Source organism: Cetorhinus maximus, chromosome 5 (genome assembly GCF_964194155.1).
Source record: "Cetorhinus maximus chromosome 5, sCetMax3.hap1.1, whole genome shotgun sequence".
NCBI classification, from domain to species: Eukaryota; Metazoa; Chordata; class Chondrichthyes; order Lamniformes; family Cetorhinidae; genus Cetorhinus; species Cetorhinus maximus.
The window spans coordinates 169559018-169586029 of NC_135883.1; the positions used below are offsets into that span (position 1 = coordinate 169559018).

At 44.3% G+C, this 27012-nt stretch overlaps 1 protein-coding gene across 1 annotated transcript in view; it reads right to left on the reverse strand.

Moving 5' to 3' along the window:
- Window positions 1-27012, reverse strand: part of LOC144681152 (dynein axonemal heavy chain 8-like) — a 1929890-nt gene that overhangs the window by 405729 nt on the left and 1497149 nt on the right. The window contains exon 64 of the mRNA XM_078542879.1: window positions 4141-4244. Within this exon, the coding sequence (XP_078399005.1) occupies window positions 4141-4244 (104 nt within the window). The remainder of the gene's footprint in view (window positions 1-4140; window positions 4245-27012) is intronic.

Genomic DNA, 27012 nt, shown 5'->3' on the forward strand with positions numbered 1-27012 from the left:
CTTTAGGCCCCAGAAGGAAGAAACAGCTCGGACCTGTATTCTCATTTCCCAGTTTTTACTGGTGTTCCATTTTGAGGTATACAAGACCAGTTCAGACCGGTACTCTTCTTTCCCAGTTTTTAACATATTTTCCTTCTGCGGCTCCATCCATGCCATCTTATGACACCCTTATAGCACCTCATACCCTTATGCCAAGTTATGGCACTCTGCCAATGCCCCAGGGCACCTCATACACCCTATGCCACCCTACGCCCATCCAAGCACTTCCCATGGCTCCGCATGCTCCCTGTACCAAGCTGTGGCACTTCTATAAGCTTAATATAACCAATGAAACCTATAGTGGCAGTAGAATGTCAAAGGAAAGTTTTTAAAATGTCAATAATTACTTTCTACTATGTTAAGAAAGACCATTTCACTACAGAGCTATAAAAGTTTCAATCATCCAGACCATTTAAAGTTTCAATAACAGAAACCACAAGTCTTTGAAACCACTTAAACTTGTGTAAATAAACATTATGAAATTGACTACAGAGATCAGAGAGCCAGAGCTGACAATCAAGCAATGTTTAGCCTGGAGTGTAGCTGTTTCAGAAAGAGTAATGGATGTCTGGGCTGTCAGCCAAAGCTCATTATGTATGCTTGGCTAAGAGTCCAGACATGCATTACTCCTGTTGAAATAGCTGTGTCGCAGGGAAAACATTGTTTGAGTAACAGCTCTGGCTCTCTGAACTCTGCAGTTAATTTCACCATGTTTATTTACACAAGGTTAAATGGTTTCAAAGGCTTGTGGTTTCTGTTACTGATATGACAGAGGGTCTGGAAATTTGGCACTTTGACCCTGTAGTGGAATTACTTTTTTTTAACATAATGAAAGGTAATGAGTGGATAACTTTTTTAAAGCTTTTTTTTAATGTATTCTACTATCACTATGGATATTGGCTCTATACAGTGGGTCAATGGACATGGTAGCACCATAACTTGGCATAGAGGACAAGAGGGGCCATGGGGGGGATGGGTGGAGAAGCATAGGGTGATACGGGGGCATGAGGGGGCATGGGGGTAAGTGGAGTGCCATAGCTTGACATAAGGGGCATGAGGAAAATCTTTTGAATTCACCTTTTAAAAGGTCCCCTCATGCATACCAGGGTTTACGACTCCACTGAGAGGCCATGAACCACGACTCTTTAAAAACCTGGCCTGACTCCATGAAAATTACAGGAGTAGGACATGCCTATCTCTAAAATGGAATTGGGCAGGTCTGGAGTGACATGAACCAACCCGCACCCTTTAAAGGCACTCCCAAAAATCATCCTGACTCGGTGAAAATACAGCCCAATGTTTCAGATCAAGGACCTTTCTTCAGAAACTATCTTTCTATCATCAGTACATTTGACTACAATATACTCTGTCCCTTCATCCAAGTCATTATTATAGATTGTAAATAGCTGAGGGCCCAGCACTAATCGCTGTGGCACTCCACTAGGCACAGTCTGACAACCTGAAAATGACCCATTTATCCCAACTCTCTGCTTCCTGTTAGTTAGTCAATCTTAGATCCTTGCTAAAATATAAGGCCAACACAACGAACTCTTGACTTGTGCAATAACCTTTTATGTGGCATCTTATCAAATGCCTTTTGGAAATCCAAAAACACCACATAAATTGATTCCCCTTTATTCACCCTGCTTGTTAAATCCTCAAAAAAGCTCTAATAAATTTGTCAAACATAAATTCCCTTCCATAAAACCATGTTGACACTATTATTTTTATCTCAATGTTAATAATGGATTCCAGCAATTTTCCCAATAACAGAAGTTATGCTAACTGGCCTATAGTTTCCCGTTTTCTCCTTCCCTCCTTTCTTGAATTTCCATGACACACTTCCTCACAAGCTGCTGGCCAATTTACACACCAATAACAGTATTTTTAAAAAATCATAGCTTTCGCTTCTGGAAATATCTAAGGGTAGCACAAATGATTGATCACACAATGTCAAAGCAGTCTATCATTCCTCAAAATCTGCAAAAATAATTTTATTGTATTTTTAACTTATTGTGTCATTTTTTGAAATAAATGGAATTCCAGGATTTGTGATTTTGATTATTCAAATTTGACAGCCTGCAATTTATTACTGAATATAAAATGGTAAGAAAGTGACAAGACAGATTCATTAAATTACAGACTAGTTTTGGAAGCTGAGAATGCAAGTAGGGTGGCCTGGAATTTTTCAGCGTAGGCCATTGTTAAGGGGGCGGGTTGGGCAGGGAAGATGGTTACTTCCCTGCAAACAGTAAGTATCTTATTAAAATAATTGAGAGGAATTTTCCAGTTGGCCTTCAGCTCCCTCCAGAACATCCAGAGCCTGCCAGATGCCTGGACACAGGCCTGGATGTTTAACATTGAACTGGGTAGGGGGAGTCGGGAAAATTCCTGGCTCAGCCCACTCACCACGGGAGAAAATGGCCACCAAGGTGGGATCTTCATTGTTGGGTGACAAGTGCAAGCTGGCATTGGGCCAACTGAGCTGGCAAGAAGTGGGAAGACAGCCACAGGGGGCTGCGGGGTGTCGAAGCGGGTTGTTTAAAAGGCTCACTTTGGTGTCGTGAGACTTTATCCCAGTGAGAAAAAAGGCCCTCCATCCCTCATCCCTCACACTCCCTTCATCCTCCAAACACTCCCAATGATCCATCCATGCCACCTCATGGTCCCCACCCACCTCTTCAGGCCCTTCATGTCTCCTATGCCAAGTTCTGCCTTTTCACCCACCCACTATGCCCCCTCATGCTGCTTATGTCAAGCTTTGGCACCTCCATGCCCATTGACCGACTGTATACTTTCTAGAACCAATTAACACATTAGTGTTTGTAATTTAATAGCTGTCCAGAACACCTGCTGCACACAGGAAACATTATTTGATGATAGGACAGGTTCTCTGATGTCTGCAATCAATTTTGCCACAGCTTGGCGTGGGGGCATGGGGGGCCTTAGAGGGTGCATGGAAGAGCAGTGCTAGACATAAGGGACATAAGTGGCCTGAGGGGTTGGGTACAATGGAAAAGCTTTGCATAGGTGCCATGAGGGGTCTGAAAGGGTGGGAGGAAGGGCAGGTCTTGGCATAGGGGGCATGCGGGTGGATGGGGTGTAGAACTTAGCATAGGGGTATGAAGGGCCTATTGAACTCAGATTTTAAAAGGTCTCCTTCATGCACAGTAGGGTTCACAACCCGTCTTAGTCATGACATTTTAAAAACCTAGCTGGACTCCATGAAAATTACAGAGGGGTAGGAGATGCCTATCAGTCGGGATTGCCCAATGTGGGCTTCTTACATGAAGTAGCACGCACCCTTTAAAGGCGCTCCTGAAGATTAGACAGTCCAGGAATGGAGTCGGAAATCCTGGAATCAAGTCTCGCCCATCATTTTTTGTGGACTCCTAAGTCAACCCGCTGAAAATCCAGGCCTTGGTCTCCAGATGCTAAGGCAAGGAACCAGCACTCCAGAGTCAATTTGAGGTCTCTGTCACACACCCAGCCCTTATATCTACAGGTCGCACTGTGGAGGGATTCCCTCTGCACATGGGTAGACTGGCAAATGTGGCCATTTCTTTTTTAAATGTTTGTTAAAAAGTGCTGAAAGGGCACCTCTCTTACCTGCCTTGCCAGGCTGCAGCACCTACTGTCTCTCCAGCATCAGAAGCCCAGACGCCATCCATAACTGGACCAAGAGCACACCCTCTGCCCATTATTTGGCTATTTCTTCAAAAATCGTGTTGGGTGACTATTTCTGACATGGTGCTGGGTCGGACCTGTAGATATGGGGGCTGGGTGTGTGCGCCAGGGTCCTCAAATTGATTCTAGAATGCTGGTTACCTGCTCTAGCAACTGGAGACCAAAGGCTGGATTTTCAATGTTGATCCCAACACTGGGGACCCGACACCAAAATGAGAATTCTACCCTATATTTCGTATTTTTATTGTATTATTATTTAGGATATGTGAATTTAATTTCTCATTTAATTTACTTATAAGTCTAATACACCTTTTTACAGATTATCCAATGAGTTGACTGGAATTGGCTGCCTTTAGTTGACTATACTAGCTTGTTTTAAGTAAAGGTAATTATAAAAGTAAATTACATACAAACCTTATCAGCATTACGTGATGCCACTGCCAGTTCCTTTTCTTTCCCTGCTAGTTCTTTTGCGAGAAGAGCGACTGATTCAGTTGCCTCCATGAGCTTGGAAAGACCTGCAATGTGTTCTGTCTGGTTAAAAACTGATCTGCCTCACAAAAGTTTCATTTTTTTTTGTATTTGCTTACTGAAATTAAGGTTTGCTATGGGAATGTCTTCAACACTCCACGCAGTGACAATACCAGATTACATTGAGGTAACCTTAAAACTGCCTTCCACTTTAATAGCATAGAAGTTTGGTTCATTCATTCCTTCTGATCTGATTATGGAATTAGGGCAGAATGCAGTAAGCATAATTACAGCATTAATGTGTGCACAGTTGATACACCAGCGTTGAAAATATTAACAGTGTAGAAATTGCTAGGGTTAAAGCATATACTGCATGTTGATAATGGGAGTGCTGTAAAAAATCTGATTCTTCTGGACTTTATTGCACATTACAAAATTATTCCTCACACTAAGTGACAACTCTACATTTTAATTCTGCCTTTATGGCTTGGAATATCTTTGAAATGACATACAGCATTGTTATACCTTTGCAAAAAGTTACCAACAATTTCTTTAGGGTTTTGCCTGCTTGAATGCCATAACTTTGACTGAAATTTAATGAAAATCTTATTAAACGTGTCAAATAGGTTTTTGTTCAATCTCCATTAAAGCAGGAGAATCCCTAAGGAAATTCTTGGTGAAATCTGCTGGTGGCCTCTCGCAGTGTTCTCCAATAGAAATTGTTGATGAGTCATAGGTATGGCTACAGCAACACTTTTAGCCACAGTGTGAGTTTCAAAAGAGAGCTGTTTACATGCGCTAACACAATGCAGGTAGATGTACTTCAAATAGGTATATTTGTTTAAAAACAGTCACAATTCAGTAATCACTGAATGTCCGAAACTCTTAGCCAGAAGGCCTTTAGACCCACCATGCTTGTGCTGGCTCTTTGAATGAGCTGTCTTGCTTGTTGTTGCATTCCTATTTTTTGTCCATAGCCCTTCAACTTCCTCCTCCTCACATACTGGTCCAACTCCCTTTTAACATTATTTATGGAGTCAGCTTTCACCACTTTTTCAGATTGAGTATTTGGGTCCTGACAGCTCTCTGAATGAAAAAGAAATCTTATTTTTCCCCCAAAGACTTTAAATCTATGACCTTTGGTTATTGACCCACTCACCAAAGTTAATAGCTTTTCTCCCTCTACTCTACCAAGGCCTCTCATCATCTTGAAAACCTCTATTAGGTCACCTCTTAATCTTACCTGTTTGAAGTCCTAACGTTTTCAATCTCTCCCCATAACTGAAGTTCCTAATCTTTTATACTCTATGCTTCTATTTATAAACCCAAGTAATCAATATGCTTTTTAACTACCTTATTAACTGATATCACCACCTTTAAGGATTTGCCTCTATGGACACCAAGGTCTCTCGGCTCATCTTCACCTCTCAAAATCACAACATCTATAGCGTAATGTCTTTCTATTTTAATACTCCCAAAGTGCATAAATTCACACATATTTGTATTGAATACCATCACCATCCTGTCTTTGTCATCCTGAAGTCTACAGCTATTCTCATCAATATCCATGCAAGCCAAGTTTTGTATCATCTTCAAACCTCATAAGTCTGCTCCTCCATCTGATTTTTTTGAGAATTGAAAACAGCAATGGACCCAAAATTATCACTTGAGATAACCACTGCAATCCACTTCCCAGTCTTGAAAATGTACAACCACTACCTTCTGCTTCAAGTCACTGTGTCAATTTGGTATCCATATCACTACTTTACTCTTAATTCCAGGGCATTCATCATCTTAACAAATCACCTGAGAGGCATTTCATTGAATGCCTTCTCAAAGGCCATACAGATAACAATGCTGTCTGACCTTGATCAACCTTCTTTGTTATCTCAAAGAATTCAATCAAATGAGTCAGCAATGATTTACTTTCTCAAATGGATACTGGCCCACCTTAATCAATCCAAGCCATTTGAAATAAAAGTTAATTTAGTTCCTGATATTGGTTTCAAATAACTCCTCCAGTACCAACATTAAGCTGCTAGCCAGTAGTTTTCTGGTTTACCCCTCGACTTGTTCTTGAAAAGTGGTATAGCATTAACAACCCTGGCATCAGGAAAAGCAGCAAATTATTTGAATGGAGAGAGACTCTTTGTTACAAAGTATCTGGCTGTCCTGGTACATGATCACAAAAAGTTGGCATACAGGTTCAACAAGATTAGGAAAGCAATGGAATGTTGTACAAAAACAAAAATACCTGGAAAAACTCAGCAGGTCTGACAAAAGCAAAATACTGCAGATGCTGGAAATCTAGAACAAATGTTGTTGTTTATTGCAAGGGGGATCGAGTATCAAAGTAGGGTGGTGTTGGTACACCTGGACAACAGCCTTGGTTAAACAGCATTTGGAATACTGTGAACAGCTTTGGTCTCCTTACTTAAAACAGGATAGAATTGCATCAGAAGCAGTTCAGAGAAGGTTTACTTATTTGATTCCTAGGATGAAGGTGTTATCTTATAAGAAAAGATTACATACAAACATACAAAATAGGAGCAGAAGTAGGCCATTTGGTCCCTCGAGCCTGCTCTGCCATTCAATAAGATCATGGTTAATCTATTTGTGTTTTGAATTCCACATTCCCATCTACCCCGATAACGTTTGATTCTCTTGCCTAACAAAAATCTATCTCCCTCCGCCATAAAAATATTCAATGACCCCCCACCTCCACCACCTTCTGAGGCAGAATTCCAAAGTCGCACAACCCTCTGAGAAAAAAAAAAGTTTCTCCTCCTCTCTGTCCTATAAGGGTAATCCTTAATTTAAAACAGTGCCCCCTAGGTCTAGACTCACCCACAAGAGGAAACATCCTTTCCACGTCCACCTTGTCAATACTATTCAGGATCTTATATACTTCAATCAAGTCACCCCTCACTCTTCTAAACTCCAGTGGAAACTAGTCTGTCCAACCTTTCCTCATAAGACATCCCACTCATTCCAGGTATCAATCTAGTAAACCTTCTCTGAACTGTCTCCAATGCATTTATACCCTCCCTTATATAAGGAGACCAAAGTGCACACAGTATTCGAGGTGCGGTCTCACCAATGCCCTGTATAACTGAAGCATAACGTTCCTACTTTTATGTCCAATTCCTCTCACAATAAAGGGTATCATTCCATTAGCCTTCTTAATTACTTGCTGTATCTGCATATTAACTTTTTGTGACCCATATATTAGAACACCTAGATCCCTCTGCAGCTCGGAATTCTGCAGCCATTCTCTATTTAAGTAATACTCTGCTTTTTTATTCCTCTTGCCAAAGTGAATAACTTCACATTTTCCCACATTATACTCCATCTGCCATATTTTTGGCCTCTTACTCAAACTATCTGCAATCTCCTTATGTCCTCTTCACAACGTACATTCCGACTTATCTTTGTGTCATCTGTGAATTTAGCTATCATGCCTTCACTCCCCTCATCTAAGTCACTGATACAAATTGTAAAAAGTTGAGGCCCACTCGTCACATCCTGCCATCAGAAAAAGACTAATTTATGCATACTCTCTGGGCAGGTTTTTACGGTTAGCGAGCGGGGGCAGGGCCCACTCGCCAATGCGTAAAATGATGCGGGGATACATTGGGCATGCGTCCCGATGTCACCCCGCATCATTTAGATTTTCAGTTCAGCGGGCCCACAGCCAAATCGGCTAGGTGCCCGCCGAACTGTCAACAGCCTATTAAGGCCATTAAAAAACTAATTAACCTAATTGATGGCCCTGCCTGTCCAACCGTAAGGTTGGTGGGCAGGCCGGGAGCCCAGGCGGGCCTCGGAAAAAGCATGAAACCTCATCTACGAGCAGGATGAGGTTTCATGAGGGTATTTAAATTTTTAAGAAAGGTTTCAATAAAACTTATGGACATGTCCCAACTCATGTGACAGTGTCACATGAGGGGACATGGCAAGGAAAATTTTTGAACATGTTTATTAAAAGTTTTAAATTGGAGCCAATTTCCCTGAGGCAGCACTTAGCCTCAGGGAGATCTGTGTGCTCTTTCGCGCGTGTGCGCGAAAGAGCACACACCCGGCTGAGGGAATCTGCCCCCGCCCACACAGGGAGCACATAGCGCTTCCTGGCGGACATCACGCTGGGCGGGCCTTAATTGGCCCGTCCACATAAAATGGCAGCGCATTCCCAATCAGGGGCGCCAATCGGAGGCGTGCCCGCCCGCACTTGTTCCCGCATTTCCACCCCAACGGGGGGGGGAAATGGAATGTTTTTCCCTCTGTTTTCTGTCAGCCAGCCAATCTTCTATCCATGCTGATATGATACCCCCTACACCATGAGCTTTTATTTTCTGCAATAAAATTTGATGTGGCACCTTATCAAATGCCTTCTGGAAATCCAAGGACAGCATGTCTAAAGGCTCCCCTTTATCCACAGCACATGTTACTCCTTCCAAGAACTCCCATAAATTGGTTAAACGTGATTCCCCTTTCACAAAACCATGCTGACTCTTCCCAATTACCTTGAGTTTCTCTAGGTGCTCAGCTATAACCTCCTTAATGATTGATACCAACACCTTCCCTGTGACACACGTCAAGCTAACTGGCCTATAATTTCCTGTTTTCTGCCTCCCTCCCTTCTTGAATAGAGGGGTTATATTTGATAATTTCCAGTCTGATGGAACCTTTCCAGAATCTAGTGAATTTTGGAAAATTAACACCTATGCATCTTCTACCTCATTAGCCACCTCTTTCAAAACCCTAGGATGAAGTCCATCAGGATCCAGAGACTTGTCAACCCGCAGCTCCATCAATTTACTCAGTACCGCTTTCTAGTGATTGTAATTTCACCAAGTTTCCCTTTCCGTCCCACCTCCTAATTTACAGCTATTACTGGAATGTTTTTTGTATCCTCGATAGTGCAGACAGAAACAAAATATTTGTTCATTTCATCTGCTATTTCCTTATTATCTAATATTAACTCCCCATGCTTACTCTCTAGAGAACCAATGCTCACTTTACTTACTCTTTTCCTTTTTAAATACCTGCATAAATTCTTACTATCCGTTTTTACATCTCTAGCTGCTTCCTCTCATACTCTAATTTCTTACTTCTGATTAACCTTTTAGCCATTCCCTGCCATTCTTTATATTCTGACCAATCATCTGACCTGCCACTCACCTTTGTATGCTTTTTCTTTAAGTTTGATGCTTTTCTTAACTTCTTTAGTTAACCATAGATGGTGGGTCCTCCATTTAGAATTTTTCTTTCTAGTAGGAATATACTTATTCTGAGTATTCTGAAGTATCCCCTTAAATGTCTGCCACTGCTCCTCTATTGATCTATCCCCTAGCCTAGTATACCAGCTCACTTCAGCTAGCTCAGCTTTCATGCCCACATAGCTGCCCTTATTTAAGATATTAGTCTTAGACCCACTCTTCTCCCTTTCAGACTGGATGTAAAATTCAATCATATTGTTGTTGCGCTACCTATGGGTGCCTTCATTCTGAGGTCATTGCTTAATCCTGTCACATTATACAATACCAAGGATAGAATTGTCACAGATTTGCACTAAGTGAGGTAGCGGGCTGGAAAAAGGACATTATACCTGCCAGCCGGAATGGCGACATTTTGCGCCATATCATCCCATTCCAGCCTCATTCATTATGCAGCAACAGGAAACACGTCGTCTTGCTGGTGGGCAGCTTCTGATTTGCCCACCATGCCGTTACCTCATCACTTCCTCTTGCAGGGCGCCATACTTAAACTGTAGCTGCATGCACACTTCTCAATGCTTGCAGCCCAGGAGGGCAACACTGAAGACATGGCCCAAAAAGCCAAGAAGAGTGCAGTGACACACCCCTTGGACATCTTCTGGACTCCGTGGAGGCCTCTACCCTCACTCTGGCCGCAGAAGGCCCATTAGATCATAAGACCACAATACATAGGAGCAGTAGGCCATTCGGCCCATCGAGTCTGCTCTGCCATTCAATGAAATCATGGCTGATCTGATAATCCTCGACTCCACTTTCCTGCCTTTTCTCCAGAACCCTTGATTCCCGTACCGATTAAAAATCTGTCTATCTCAGCCTTGAATATACTTAACTCAGTCTCTACGGTAAACAATTCCAGGTTCACTACCCATGAAGAAATTCCTCCTCATCTCTGTTTTAAGTGTGCACCCCCATACTCTGAGATTATGCCCTCTGGTCCGAGACTCTCCCACAAGGGGAAATAACCTCTCAGCATCTATCCTGTCCGCCCCCCTAAGAATCTTACATGTTTTAATAAGGTCGCCCTCATTCTTCTAAACTCCAATGAGTACAGGCCCAACCAAGTCAACCTTTCCTCATAAGAAAATCCCTCCAACCCCAGGATCAACCTAGTCCTTCTCTGGACTGCTCCAATGCCAGTATATCTTGGCAGTGGAATAGTGGTATTGTCACTAGACTGGTAATCTAGAAACCCAGGGGTTAACATTCTGGGGACCTGGGTTCAAATCCCACTATGGCAGATGGTGGAATTTGAATTCAATAAAAATAGTCTAATGATGACAATGAAACCATTGTTGATTGTCATAAAAACCCACCTGGTTCACTAATGTCCTTTAAGGAAGGAAACCTGACATCCTTGTCTGGCCAACATGTGACCCCAGACCCACAGCAATGTGGTTGACTCTTAATTGCCCTCTGAGCAAGGGCAATTGGTGCTGGCCAAGCCAGTGATGCCCAAATATTAAAAAAAAACTTTCCTTACATAAGAGGACCAAAACTGTTCACAGTATTCTAGGTGTGGTCTAACTAGTGCCTTGTATAGTTTTAGCAAGACTTCCTTATTTTTATACACCATTCCCTTTGCAATAAAGGCCAACATTCCATTTGCCTTACCTATACCTGCTGAACTTGTATGCTAGCTTTTTGGGATTCATGCACAAGGACCCCCAAATCTCTGTGTGCTTTTTTTTATTCATTCATGGGATGTGAGCATCGCTGGCTAGGCCAGCATTTATTGCCCATCCCTAATTCCACAGGTTTACCACTCTGAGTGAAGAAGTTTCTCCTTATCGCAGTCCTAAATGGCCTACCCCGTAAGCTGAGACTGTGACACCCCTTGTTCTAGATCCCCCAGCCAGAGGAAACATCATCCCTGCATCCAGTCTGTCCATCCCTGTCAGAATTTTTATATGTTTCAATGAGCTCCCCTCTCATTTTTCTAAACTCCAGTAAACACAGGCCTAGTCAGCCCAATCTCTCCTCATATGACAATCCTACCATCCCAGGAATTGGTCTGGTGAGCCTTCGCAGCACTATGCCCTCTATGGCAAGTATATCCTTTCTTAGGTAAGGAGATCAAAACTGCAAGCAGTACCCCAGGTTGGTCTCACCAAGGCCCTGTACAGCTGCAGTAAGACATCCTTGCTCCTGTACTCACGTCCTCTCGCAATAGAGACCAACATACCATTTGTCACCCCAACTGCTTGCTGCACCTGCATGCTCGCCCTCAGTGATTGGTGTACAAGGACACCCAGGTCCCCCTATACATCAACATTTCCCAATCTATCATCATTTAAATAATACTCTGCCATTCTGTTTTTCCTACTGAAGTGAACAACTTCGCATCTATCCACATCATACTGCATCTGCCACGTATTTGCCCACTCACTCAACCGGTCCCAATTGCCCTGAAATCTCTTAATACCCTATTCACCTCTCACATTTCCACCAAGATTCATGTCGGTTCCCTCATCCAAATCATTGATATACACTGTGAATAGCTGGCACCCAAGCACCGATCCTGCGGTACCCCACTAGTCACCACCTGCCACTCTGAAAAAGACCCATTCATTCCTACTCTGTTTCCTGTCTGTTAACTAATTCTCAATGCATTTAAACATACTTACATCAGATGCAGCTTTCTTCAGTCTTTCTCTATTTAAATAATATTCAACTCCTAATTCTTCCTGCCAAAGTGCATAACCTCACATTTTCCAACATTATATTCCATCTGCCACATTTCTGCCCACTCACTTAACCTGTCCATATCCCTCCGTAGACTCGTGTGACCCTCACCACTTGCCTTCCCACCTATTTTTGTGTTATCCGCAAACTTGGCGATAGTACATTCACTTCCCTCATCCAAATAATTGTGACCCCAGCACTGATCCTTGTTGCACTCCCCTAGTTACAGGGTGCCATCCTGAAAATGCGCCCCCTATCCCAACTCTGTCTACTAATAGTTAGTCCTCGATCCATGCTAATATACTACCCCAACACCATGGGCTCTTATCTTACTAAGCAGCCTTATATTTTTTTAATCATTCATGGGATGTGGGCTTCGCTGGCTGGGCCAACATCCACCGCCCATCCCCAACTGCCCTCAAGAAGGTGGTGGCGAGCAACCCTCTCGAACCGCTGCAATCCATGTGGTGCAGGCACACCCACAGTGCTGCTAGGAGGGGAGTTCCAGGGTTTTGACTCAGTGACAGTGAAGGAACGGTGATAAATTTCTAAGTCAGGATGGTGAGTTACCTGGAGGGCAACCTCCAGGTGGTTGTGTTTCCATCTATCTGCAGCCCTTGTCCTTCTAGGTGGTAGTGGTCGTGGATTTGGAAGGTGCTGTCTAAGGAGCCTGTTGAATTCCTGCAATGCATCTTGTAGATGGTTCACACTGCTGCTATTGTGCATCAGTGGTGGAGGGACTAAACGTTTGTGGATGTGGTGCCAATCAAGCGGGCTGCTTTGTCCTGGATCGAGTCTCACCACTTCGGCTTAGGAGGCAGTGGCAGAGGTGGTCAGTGCCAATGCTACACCCAAAATGTTGGCCATCAAGATGCCAATGTATTAAAATGGCGACGGGAAATGCGGCCTGCCATTAATAGGTGGAGCGGACGATCGCAAACTGATAGCACAACATTGTAAAATCAATTTTTGGCCTTCTCGCTGTATTGTCCACTTATGCCCACCATGGTGCCCGGCGCCAACAAGGGAAGAAAATTCCAGCCAATATTTTTGCATGTATACTTTGTCCTAAATTGTGGCTACTGTTAGGGGGTCTGTAGACCATTCCCATTAGTGACTTCTTTCCCCTACAATTCCTCATCTCCACCCAAACCGATCCTTAATCCTGCTCTCCTGAATGAAGGTCATCTCTAACTATTGCACCAATGCCACCCTTGATCAACAGTACTACCTCTCCATCTTTACCTACCTTCATATTCTTCTTGAATGTCACATACCCCTCAATATTCAGGACCCAATCCTTGGCATCCTGCAGCCATGTCTCCGTTATGGCTACCAGATTATTGTTATTAACTTCAATATGCGTTATCAATTCATTTACTTTGTTATAAATGCTATGCACATTCAGATACAGAGCCTTTTGTTTTGTCTTTTTGTTATCTTTGTTACATCTAGCCTTGACTATTAGTGTATTCTTAGGTTTTACCTCCCTGCCCCTTCCTGCTATTCGATGCTCCTCATTTCCCATATTACTATTATGATCTCCTGCCTTGAATCTACACCTTGATTTGCCACATCTACCCAAGCTTGATCCCTCACCACACCCCCACCTAGTTTAGCTTAAAGCCCTCTCTACATCCCTAGTTACTCAGTTCACAAGGACACTAATCCCAGCAAGGTTCAGGTGTAGACTGTCCCAACAGTACAATCCCCACTTTCCCCGGTACTGGTGCCAGTGCCCCACAAACTGGAACCCACTTCTCCCACACCAGTCTTTGAGCCATGCATTCATCTCTCTAATCTTATTTGCCCCATGCCAATTTGCACATGGCTCAGGTAATAAGATTATTACCTTTGAGGTTCTGCTTCTTAATTTTTTTTATTCATTCACAGGATGTGGGGTTCACTGGCTGGGTCAGTATTTATTGCCCATCCCGAGTTGCCCTTGAGAAAGTGATGGTGAGCTGCTTTCTTGAACCGCTGCAGTTCATGTGGTGTAGGTACACCCACAGTGCTGTTAGGAAGGGAGTTCCAGGATTTTGACCCAGCGACAGTGAAGGAACAGCCATACATTTCCAAGTCAGGATGGTGAGTGGCTTGGAGGGGAACTTCCAGGTGGTGGTGTTCCCATCGATCTGTTGCCCTTGTCCTTCAGTTCCCACAACACTCAAGAAGCTTGATACCTTCCAGGACAAAGCAGCCTGCTTGATTGGCACCATATCCACAAACATTCACTCCCTCCACCACCAACGCACAATAGCAGCAGTGTGTACCATGTACAAGATTTTTTTTTCATCGTGTCCACGGACAGTCTATACATGGCCCAGCCAGAAGTGGACACATTTTTGCGCCTTGTTGTTGAATTCGGCAAGATCTGCAACAGTGCAGGGTTCCTCTAGTGATAGGCATTGCAAGAGATGTTGTATTGTCTGTGGCTCAGTTCCACACTCACAAGTTGTCGGGCAAGATGCACTGCAGGAACTCACCAAGGCTCCTGAGACAGCACCTTGCAAACCCATGACCACTACCATCTAGAAGGACAAGGGCAGCAGATAGGTGGGAACACCACCACCTGGAAGTTCCCCTCCAAGTCATTCTCCATCCTGACTTGGAAATATATTACTGTTCCTTCACTGTCACTGGGTCAAAGTCCTGGAAATCCCTTCCTAACAGCACTGTGCGTGCACCTACACCACATGGACTGCAGCAGTTCAAGAAAGCAGCTCACCACCACCTTCTCAAGGGCAACTATAGATGGGCAATAATGCTGGCCCAGCCAGCGAAGCGCACATCCCACAAATTATTTTTATAAAGTACCGAAGACTTGTGCTCCAGAACTTGCTGTGCCCCGAGCTAAGCAGTTCCAGTGCAGCTACAACACTGACATCTATCAGCTATGTGGAAAATGGCCCAGGTATGTCCTCTACACAAAAAGCAGGACAAATCCAACCCAGTCAATTACCACCACATCAGTCTACTCTCCATCATCATTAAAGTGGAACGGCACTTACTCAGCAATAACCTGCTCACTGATGCTCAGTTTGGGTTACATCAAGTCGACTCAGCTCCTGGCCTCATTATAACCTCAGTTCCAACATGGAAAAAAGAGCTGAATTCAAGAGGTGAGGTGAGATGAAACTGGCTGCCCTTGGCCTTAAAGCAGCATTTGACCGAGTGTGGCATCAAGGAGCCCTAGCCAAACTGGAGTCAATGAAAATCAGGGCGAAACTATCTACTGGTTGGAGTCATATCTAGCATGAAGGGAGATGGAGGTCAATCTTCTCAGCTCACCACCACCTTCTCAAGGGCAATTAGGGATGGGCAATAAATTCTGGCCTAGCCAGTGACGCCCACATCCCATGAATGAACTTTAAAGAAAGGGCATCACTGCAGGAGTTCCTCAGGATAGTGTTCTGGGCCCAAACATCTTCAGCTGCTTCATCAATGACCTCCCTTCCATCATAAAGTGAGAAGTGGGGATAGTCGCTGATAATTTCACAATGTTCAGCACCATTCGCAACACCTCGGATACTGAAGCAGTCCATGTCCAAATGCATCAAGACCTGGACAATGTTTAAGCTTGGGCTGATAAATGGCAAGTAACTTTCATGTCAGGCAAGTACCAGGCAATCACCATTTCCAACGAGAGAGAATTCAACCATTTCCCCTTGACATTCAATGACATTACCATCACTGAATCCCCCACTATCAACATCCTGGTGGTGACCATTGACCAGAAATTTAACTGGACCAGCAATATAAATACTGTGGCTATTAGAGCAGGTCAAGAGGTTGGGAGTTCTACGGCAAGTAACTCAACTCTTGATTCCCCAGAGCCTGTCCACCACCTGCATGGCGCAAGTCAGGAGCATGATGGAATACTCTCCATTTGCCTGTTGAGTGCAACTCCAACAACACTCAAGAAGGCCAACACCATCCAGGACAAAGCAACCCACTTGATTGGCACCCAATCCACCACCTTCAAAATTCACTCTCTCCACCATCGATGCACAGTAGCAGCAGTGTGTACCATCTACAAGATGCACTGCAGCAACTCACCAAGGTTCCTTTGACACACCACAACCTGCAATTCTCCTTCAAGACATAAACCATCCTGGCTTGGAACTATCAGATGAATGTTCTTGTTGGCGATTTGGGGGCGGGGCCCACTTGCCGACAGGAAAATGACGCGGGATGACGTCGGGAGGAACCCCCGTTGTCATCCTGGTCCATTTAAATATTGAGGAAGGCGGGGGGACAGCGAAATCAGCTTAAACCAATTAAGGCCATTGACAGGATAATTAAGGTAGTTAAATGCCCTGCCCGTCCAACCTTAAGGCTGGCGGGCAGGCCAGGAGCCCGAGCAGGCTTCTGATAATACATGAAACCTCATCCACTGGCAGGATAAGGTTTCATGTCCGTTTTTAAAAACTTTTATAAAGTTTATGTGCTTCTTATTAACATCTCCCATCTCGTGTGACATTGTCACATGAGGGGGACATGTTAATAATTTTCATATTTTTCTATTTTTAAAGTTTTTCAGAATGTCAGTAATCTCCCTGAGACAGCACTTAGTCTCAGGGAGCAGTGTGCTCTTTCGCGCGCATGCGTGAAAGAGTGCACTTTGACAGTTGGGGAATCCCCCAACCCCCGCACAGGAAGCGCATAGCGCTTTCCGTCGGGCAGGCCGCTGGCTGTGCCTTAATTGGCCCGCCCACTCAAAATGGCGGCGGGCCCCATTTCGGAGGTGGAGTTCGGCTGCCCGCCTGCCGCCGGGCCAGTGGGGCCCGCCCGCCAACCAAGGGCAAAATTCTGCCCATATCTCCATTCTTTCAGTGTTGCTGGGTAAAAATGCTGGCCCAGCCAGTGAAACCCACATCCCATAAATTAATTTTTTTAAAATCCTGGAACTCCCTCCCTAACAGCACATGGACTGCAGCGGTTCAAGAAGGTAGCGCACCACCATTTCGCAATGGCAATTGGGGATGGGCAATAAAAATGCTAGGCTAACCAGCAATGTCCACATCCCGTGAACAAATAATATAAATTTAAAAGATGGCAGAGTGGCAGGATGGGTCGGGTGGTAGGTGGATGAGGAGTAGGGTGAGTGGGTAGTTGGGAGGGCTTGTTAGGTCAGGGGCTAGTCAGGTTAAGTCATGGGAGGTTGTCAGCGGGTTGGGGGTGGGGAGGGGTCAGTGTGGTCATTTGGCGGATCAGTTGTATAGTTACCCAGGAGTTTTCTGTCTAACATTTCTTGGGTAACTGCCCAGGTAAATAAATCAGAACTGACCAAAGTCTCTGACTCTAACTCAGAATCAGAGGCTTTCTCAGAGGGCCCTAGGGAGCAGGGGAATTGCCCATCAGAAGTTCAAACTTCCCAGGCAATTCCCATGGCGTCATTGTGCCAGGAGGTGAGTTACTCGCCACAGAATTTCCAGCCTCTGACCTGCTCTTCCCAGAGTGGCAGAAATGTTACTTGCCACTTATCAGCCCAAACCAGTTATTATGGTCTTACTGCATGTGGGCATGGACTGCTTCAGTATCTGAGGAGTCATGAATGGTACTGTACACTATGTAACCATCAACAAACCATCACTCCTGACCTTATGTTGGAGGGAAGGTCATTGGAAGTAAATAGCAGTTGGATGGAATGATGTTCGGCAGAGTACTGAAGTCAGAAATTTGGTGATTGAGAGAATTCTAAATGTTTTAAAGTTCGATCTCTTTTCAAAAATCTAGTCAAGTGCTGCATTGAGCATTTAATTTAATTTTAATCCTTTGTTGCTTTCAGCCTTAGTCTATGGTATACAAGCTGCCTGCCTGTGACAGCTGCACAGTGAATTAGGTACACAGAAGGAAAAAACAGTTCAGACCAGTATTCTTATCTCCCAGTTTTTACTGGTGTTCCGTTTTAAGGGAAACAAGACCAGTTCGGACCAGTATTCTTAGTTCCTGATTTTTACTATTTTTTCGTCCTGAGCAAGTAGTTTGGGACTGGTTCTCTAGCCAGCTGCACCAAACCCAGGTCTTTGGAATTCCAGCCTGTAGAAATACAAGAGGTTATTGCTCACACATGGAGTAAATAGCATGGAAGATAGCTTGATGGACTGCTACAAGGCAGCGTATGGGACCCGGGAATTTGATAAGTGAGGAAATTCAGTGCAGTGGGAGAAGAGGCGCTATCCCTGTCTTTTGTGGAACCAGGACTGGTCTGAGAGTGGGAGTGAGAGACAGTGGGACCTTGAGAGCTGAAGTCAAGAGCTATTAATTAGCTAAGTAGGTAAATGATTGGTTAGCGAGTTTTAAGGTTCCATTTTTCTCTAAAGCGGTGCAGTCCTTTTAAGTAGTCCTGGGGAGTTAGAAGTACAGTATTAAATTTATAGCTTAACTAGTTAAACTACTTGTACACCAATCACTGAAAGCAAGCATACAGGTCAGCAAGCAGTTCGGAAGGTAAATGATATGTTGGCTTTCATTGTGAGAGGACAGGAGCAAGGATGTCTTACTGCAGCTGTACAGGGCCTTGGTGATACCACAACTGGAGTATTGTGTGAAGTTTTGGTCTCCTTACCTAAGAAAGGATATACTTGCCATAGAGGGAGTGCAGGATTGTTGTAAGAGGAGAGATTGGGTTGACTAAGCCTGTATTTACTGGAGTTTAAAAGAATGATCTCGTTGAAATGTATAAAATTCTGATAGGGATGGACAGACTGGAAGCAGGGATGATATATCCTCTGGCTAGAACAAGGGGGTCACAGCCTCAGGATACAAGGAGGGCAATTTAGGACTGAGATGAGGGTGGTAGAATTCTCTACCACAGAAGGTTGTGGGGGGGTGTCGGACGTCAAGGGGGGTGCCGGGCCTCGTGGTGGGCTGTCAGGCCTCGGTGGGGTGGGGTGGGTCGGGTTGATTCAGGCCTGTGGAGGGTGGGAGAGAGGGTGTCGTGCTTTCTGGGGGTGGTGGGAGGAGTCCCATGTGGATGGGGGGATTTCTGTGGGGAGGGGGCATGTGGGGTTTCCTGGGGTTCATGGGGGTGGGAGGAGACCCCTGGGGAGGGGTTTCAGGGAGGTGGTGGGCGAGCCCATGGGTGGGGCAGTCGGTGGATGGGAAGAGGCCCCTGGGGGGTTGGTGGGGTGGGGGAGACCCTTTTGGGGGTGGGGGTAAGTTGGGAGTTTGTGGGAGTTCCCTGCAGGGTTGCGGGGGATGGGGTCTACGGGAGTCCTATGGGGATTGGTCTGGGTCTGTACAATAGTTACCCAGAAGTTAAAAGAAGTTTTAATTCTTAACTTTAATTTTTTCTGGGTAACTAATGGTGTAACCCAATCGGAACCATCGGAAGTTTCTGATTTAAATTGTGTTTTCGGATTGCTCCCAGTGCAGGGCATTTGTCCAGGGGAAGCTTGTGCTTCTGGCCATTTGCCATGTAAACCTTACCTGTGAACTTCCAAAGGGGATTCCCCAGTGCATCTCTGGGTTGCCCCCCATCCCCTACCCCCCCCAGCAATCTGACACTTGGGAACTCGGAAGTTACGGCCCCTCATGTCAAGAAACAGCTGAAGGCACTGGATAGTACTGAAGATTTGTGCTCGCTGTGCCCTAGCCAGTACAGCTACAATGCTGGCATTTATCTGTTAAGTCCTGTCCACAAAAGGCAGGGTGAATCTCTTCTGGCGATTTACTGCCCATCAGTCTACTCTCAGTCTTTAGAAAAATGATGGAAGGACAAATAATCGTGCTATCCAGCAGCATTCATGTAGCAATAATCTGCTCATGGCTCTATTGTGTTCTGTCAGAAGAAAAACTGGCTCCAGACCTCTTCGTAGCCTTGGTTCAAACATGGCCAAAAGTGCTCAATTCCTGAGGTGAGGTGAGAGTGATTGCACTTAACATCAATGCAGCATTTGACTGAGTGTGGCATCAAGGAGCCCTAGCAAAATTACTCACATGCAGCAAGAGCAGAACAGCTTTCAAGTTTGGGATGATAAGTGGTAAGTTATATTCTTGCCACTCTGGGGGTTACATGTGCCAGGCAATGACCATCTCCAAACAAAAAACAATCCACCCATCTCCCCTTAACGTCCTATAGCGTTATCATCACTGAATCCCCCACCATCAACATCCTTGTGGTTACTATTGACCAAAAACTCAATTGGCCTATCCATATAAATACAATGGCTGGAAGAGCAGGTCAAAGGCTGGGAATTCTGTGGCGAGTAACTCACCTCCTGACTCCCCAAAGCCAGCCCACTATCTAGAAGGCACACGTCAGGAATGTGATGGATTACTCTCCACTTGCCTAGATGAATGCAGCTCCAACAACACTCAAGAAACCCGACACAATCTAACAGCAAAAATGGCCAGCTTGATTGATACCCAACCATCACCTTAAACATTCACTCCAACACTGGTGCACTGTGGTAGCAGTATGTACCATCTGAAAGATACACTGCAACAACTCACAAAGGTTTCTTTGACAGCATCTTCCAATCCTGCATCCACAATCAACGAGAAGAACAACAGCATATTTGAATATTTTTAAGTCAGAGGTAGATAGATTCTTTATAAACAAGGGAGTGAAAGGTTATCGGGAGTAGGTGGGATGTTACAGTCAGATCAGCCATGATCTTAATGAATGGCGGAGCAGGCTCGAGCAGCCAAGTGGCCTGTGCCGCTCCTAACTTGTATGTTCATGTGTTCATATGTAGCAGCAGCAAACATATTGTAACACCACCAACTCTAAGATAAAAGCAAAGCCTATTTCGATCCCTTCCCCCCACCCCACCCCCACTAGGGCTATCTATACCTTGCTCGTCCTGCTTTCTACCCTTAATGTCACCTATTAGCACATTCCTTAGATAATATCACCACCTTCAACACCTCTTTGTCCCACCTCCCCCTTAAACCAGCTTATATTTCACCTCTTATCTATTTTTCCTTAGTTCTGTTGAAGAGTCATACAGACTCAAAACGTTAACTGTGTTCCTCTCCACAGATGCTGTCAGACCTACTGAGTTTTTCCAGGTATTTTTATTTTTGTTTTGGACCACCAACTCTAAGTTCTTCCAAGTCACACATTATCCTCACTGAAGTATATCATTGTTCCTTTAACATAGCTCAGTCAAATTCCAAGAACTCCCTACCACATAGCACATGAGAAAGAAAATATTACAAGATAGGAAATAAAGAGGTAAGGGGAAGTAAGCTAAGAAAATAGCCAGTTGTCCCGTTGCCTACCAAAATCCACAACAGACACAAAGGAGGAAGTCATGAAATGTTCTGACTATGTTTAACTTGTACCTTATGTGTGTGCAGATAAATGTTAAAATGAAATTGTAAGCTTTGTGGGAAAACCAGGAAAGTATTCTTAGAGCATAGCCAGAATAAAATTAACTTTGTGCACGATTAATTACATAAGTATGGTGGCCAGCTTGTTTTTTTTTAAAAAAACTTCCCTGTTGATTGTATTCTAATTTGATGCAACTTGTTTTGTAAACTATCTGTCTTTGTAAAACTGTCTGTCTTGCATCTGATGTAATTATTTAGTTAACTTACCGATTACCTAACCTATTGTGAGATATAACTGCATGCACTGATAACGGTTGATTTATAACTACCCGATTGTTACATGATTATGACTCAGATAAAAAGGATTAAACTGGAGGAACAGCACACCTCATCTTCCGACTAGGCACTTTACAGCCTTCTGGACTGAATATTGAGTTCAACAATTTTAGATCATGAACTCTCAGCTCCATCCGCACCTCCTTTCCGATCCCTCTTTTTTCCAATAATTTATATAGATTTTTCTTTTCTCACCTATTTCCATTATTTTTAAATGTATTTCCATCCATTGTTTTATCTCTACCTTTTAGCCTATTTCGATCCCTTCCCCCCACCCCCACTATGGCTATCTGTACCTTGCTCGTCCTGCTTTCTACCCTTAATGTCACCTATTAGCACATTCCTTAGATAATATCACCACCTTCAACACCTCTTTGTCCTTTTGTCTATGACATCTTTTGGCAATCTCCACCTATCACTGGCCCTCTATCCAGCTCTACCTGTCCCACCACCCCCACCCCACCTTAAACCAGCTTATATTTCACCTCTTTTCTATTTTTCCTTAGTTCTGTTGAAGAGTCATAAGGACTCGAAACATTAACTGTGTTCCTCTCCGCAGATGCTGTCAGACCTGCTGAGTTTTTCCAGGTATTTTTATTTTTGTTTTGAAAAAGGATCAGATGTTGTCTCATGGAATGAATAGTACATTGTTAGAAGAGCTAAGGGACAATCAAGAAACTGTATGGGTAAACAAAATCAATTAGCTAACATAGATATAATTATAAGAGAATAAAGAAGGGCAAGTCAATAAGATCACTCAAGTTAATAGGATCACTGTGTGAATATGCAGGAGTCACATAATTGTATTGTATAAATATTGCTTGTTGAATGCTTTATCGTTGAGCAGATTTATTGTGGCCTGCTCCCAATGGCCATTGTACTGTTTAGTGCTAAATAAATTGTACTTTTTCCTGAAGTAACCTGCAGTTGCTGATTTATTCTTTGACACACACCAGACAGACTCGACAGTTCAAGAAGTTGACTCACCACCACCTTCTTAAGAACAATTAAGGAGTTCCAGCAATACTACATGCCACAGCATTAAAAAATGTTGCTCCCAGACATGGGTAAACTAGTAGGCATCTTGGTATACAGCATGACTTGGAGAACAAGCATTGGCCAAACAGAGCAGGACAAGTTGTTGGGAAAATGAGGAGGAAGAGGAGTAAAATCTGCTTAGGCTTCTCAGGGAGCAGTGTTACGACTTGAACTGCAGTGACAACCAATGGTTGAGATAGTTCACTAGTAGTTCTTCACTGGAATCCATCAACTGCTGCAGCCACAACTCCAATCTCGGAGTAATGCAAGAACTGAATTGACTAGGGTCTGTACTCTGCCTGATATGAACCACCGAAGGAACTTGCTGTTTGATTCAATCAATCCAATTGTTGAAACGAATGGCCTACAACATTGAAATTCATGGGTACTGCAGGCCTACAGCCAGAAATCACTAATTTTTGTAATTTTATTTCTGCTTCACTTTTGATTTTTAAGTGAACCATAGTTGGTAGACATTGTTTTAAACCTAGGTGTGATTGTTCTTTGATTAATTAATCAATAGTAATCAGCTATTATTAAGTGTTAATAGTATTAAATATAGATGTGGTTTCCGAAGACCTTGTTTTCCACATTGGCCATTCATAGCTGGTGTTTGATCTACAACTTTATTTTCCCTTTTCAAGCTACACTACTAAAATAGAAGTTGTATTTTGTTTACCAGAAATCCTTTTTCTTACTGTTTTCAATGACCCTTGAATTGCAAGCCAGGACAATGCGAGGTAGTCAACTATGGTGTGGAATCAGGAGATGGAGTTTAATTGATGGACATGCAACCTGATTGATGGCAGCTGGGAGACACCATCAAAAGACCTGTAAACAGCTTAAATATTGTGAAGTCTGTAAAGCCTAGTAGTGCCTGTGAGGACAATTAATAAGGACTCATGTTTATCCAGACTCATTGGGCGAATCATCCCAGATTTGCACTAAGTGCAGTAGCAAGCGGGAAAAACAACATTTTACCCGCCGGCCGCAATGATGGCTTTTCACATCGTATTGTCCCAGTCCAGCTGCATTAATTATGCATTCTGGAGAAACATGATGGTTCCCATTCACCTGCCACACCATCACCTCGCCACTTCATCATGCTGGGCGCCATATTTAAAGTGCAGTCGCGTCCACACCTCTCAGTGCTCCCAGCCCGGCACTGCTGCGGACATAGCCCCGAAAGGCAAGAAGACTGCAGCCCCCAGGTTTAATGACGTGTCCCTTGAGCATCTTTTGGACACCGTGGAGGCCCGCCAATCCGGCTTGGGAGTTGGTGGCAGTGACCGTCAGCACCAATGCCCTGCAAAAGAAGACAGCCACCCAGTGCCACAGAGGGTGAATGATCTCCTCCGTTCTGCCAGGGTAAGTCACTCTTCTCATCACTCTCAACTCACACACTCACAAGTCCATCACACATCCACAGGGATCTCACACCTCAAAGGACAACACCACTAACTCTCACACACACTCTCACATCTTTCTCCGACTCATATGCTTGCGTCCTCATCCTGTCCATGGCTCTGCTCACGACACAAAGATTCCATGCAGTGCCATATGTCCTGCTCACATTCTCTCCATCTGTTTTCATGCAGGAGAAGCCTACTCACATCAGCAGGGGATGAGGTCCCAGACCAGGGGTGGAGTGGCTCACATTAGGCCTCTCACTCACTTTGAGGAGTGTTCCATCACGCTGACTGATGAGGATGTGGACAATGCCTGTGGTGACGGTGAGGTAGGCGGCAAATACCCTTGTGAGGATCCTACACCACATCATCTCTCGCTCAACGCAAATATGAGTGCTCTCTCTCCTGCTTTTGACTCTGCTGCCATGCACTAATTATCTCTACTTTGGTTCACAGGGATCTCTGCCAAACAGCCGACACCCTCAGCCTGACAGTGCCTCAGCTCCATCCACGTCCTCACCACCAGCCAAGAGGACTCCTTCTCCATTAAAGAGCTGGAAATAAGCAACCTGGAAGACCCGTCACAGCGCTTACCCACACCCTGCACTCTGATACGTACCTCGGTGGGGCCTAGATCTAGAACAGGCTCGGGTTCACAATCTGATGGCCACCGCATAAACACGAGTCCGCAGCAGGAGGAGGCAGATTCAGCCAAGCTCCCCGGCACTTGGTGGACTGCTGGAGAAGTGGCATCTGTGAGGTCTGACTCAGATGATGAACCTCTGGATTTGGCCTTCCAATTAATCTTGGAGAGTCAGCAGAAGGTGGGGAAACATCACGCAGAGCTATTGGAAGCCCTCACATGAATGACATGTGAGTTGGAGGAGTGCGTCCGCCTGCTGTCTGATGAAGTGGTGCCCACATGTGTTTATGGAGATCTCAATGGGGAGAATGGTGGATGCCATGGAGACCCTGGTCCAGCAGAACACGGAGATGTGTGCAGAACTGCACTCCATTGTGGGAGCCATGGGTGAGTTCCTACAGTAGCAATGCAAGAAGGAAACTGGGCACCTCAAAGTCCCCCCAGGTGCTCCTTCCCCTGAAGGAGTCAGGCACTTTCACTGAATAATGTCTAATGGTGCCTTTCAACTTCATTAGCAGGCTTCACGAGTCCTCCCACTGCATCCCCCACACTAGCAGTTCAGCTGCACACAGCCAGCCCATGAATGATTCTGGAGGGGTGTGTGTGTGTGTGTTTGTGCGCCTTTTGGAGCCTTTTGCAATCACAAAAAATTCCACCCATTGTTTTGAGAAAGCCTGAATAAAGCATTGAAAGGCTGGAATACAGCCAGAAATTTGGTTTATTGGAACACTGCTTCCAGGATTCAGGGCTGCAGCCGGAGTGGATTAGTCAACCGCTGAAGACGACGGAGGAAGGGACATCGGAGTGACTGGCAGAAGAGTACATCCCTGTGTAAGGTTACTCAGAGACTTGGTAATGTATATACCAAGGGGAAATTTTAACAATCTAGGGTCCTGTCATGGGACAGACTAAGTTGGGGTTTTCCATTTTGGGGAGCTGTCATTGAACAAACCAATTTGAAGTTACTGTTTGCGCTTTAAAAAAAATCTGTCTTTTTTCCTTTCTTCTAAGATATATAGGTGTATATGAAAAAAAAAAATATATATATACATAGGATAATCACAGTTTTGTGTGCGGTGTGAATGAGGATACGATTCAGAAGAGATTACGGTGCTTGCGATAACACTGGCCATGGAAAGTGCAATAAGGGATTTAAAAGCCATACAGGGAGCGCAAATGGCACCGTCCTCCATGTTAGGCAGGAAGTCCCAGCCAAAAAGGGCACGAAAATTAAAGGCTCTGCTGAGGAGCGGGAAACAGCCACCGCTAGCAGACAAATGAAAAGAAATGACTTAGCAGCGAAAACTAGGAATAATTGCAACAGAGGTGGAAACAAACAACCCTATAACAATTGGCAGTTTAAAAAAATCAAATGTTTTTATTGTTATCGAAATGGACACATACTGAGACAATGCAAGGTAAGAATCAGACAGACTTTCAAAACAAAAGGAAAAAACCCCACGAGAGGTACAAGGTAGAACAGCCTGAAGCAACAAATTCAGATATTTAATCATTATCTAATTTAAAGGTTGGAAGGACAGGACAAATATATGTAACAGTAAAGAATGGAAGTGGACACAGGAGCTTCCATTACAGTGATTTGTGAACACACCTTCAAATATCTGAATTATGGCAAATATAAATCAAATTTGGAAGAAACTGATGCTAAATTAAAATCTTACATGGGTGAAGGCATCCAAGTCAAAGGCATAAGCAAATTTACTGTCCATTATGGAAGCCAATTGGTAAAACTACCCTTATGGTGGTAGCAGGTGAGGGACCAAGCCGCCTTTGACAAAACTGGCTAAAGAAGATTAAGTTAGAATGGGCTGATATTTTCCATCTGAGAGCAAGGTGGGATACCAGAATGACTACAACATATGCCTCAGTTTTCAAGGACGAACTTGGGAAGATCCAGGGGCTGCAAGCAAAAATTCATGTGGATCCAGAGACAACCCCTGATTCATGAAGGAAAGATCAGTACCTTATGCACTTCGGGAAAAGGTCAACACCGAACTGGACAGATTAGAGAAATTGGGCGTTATACAACCTGTACAGTTCTCAGAATGGGCAGCACCGATAGTCCCCGTCCTTCAACCTGACCAAAGCGATCAAATTTGTGGGGATTACAAATTGACAGTAATGG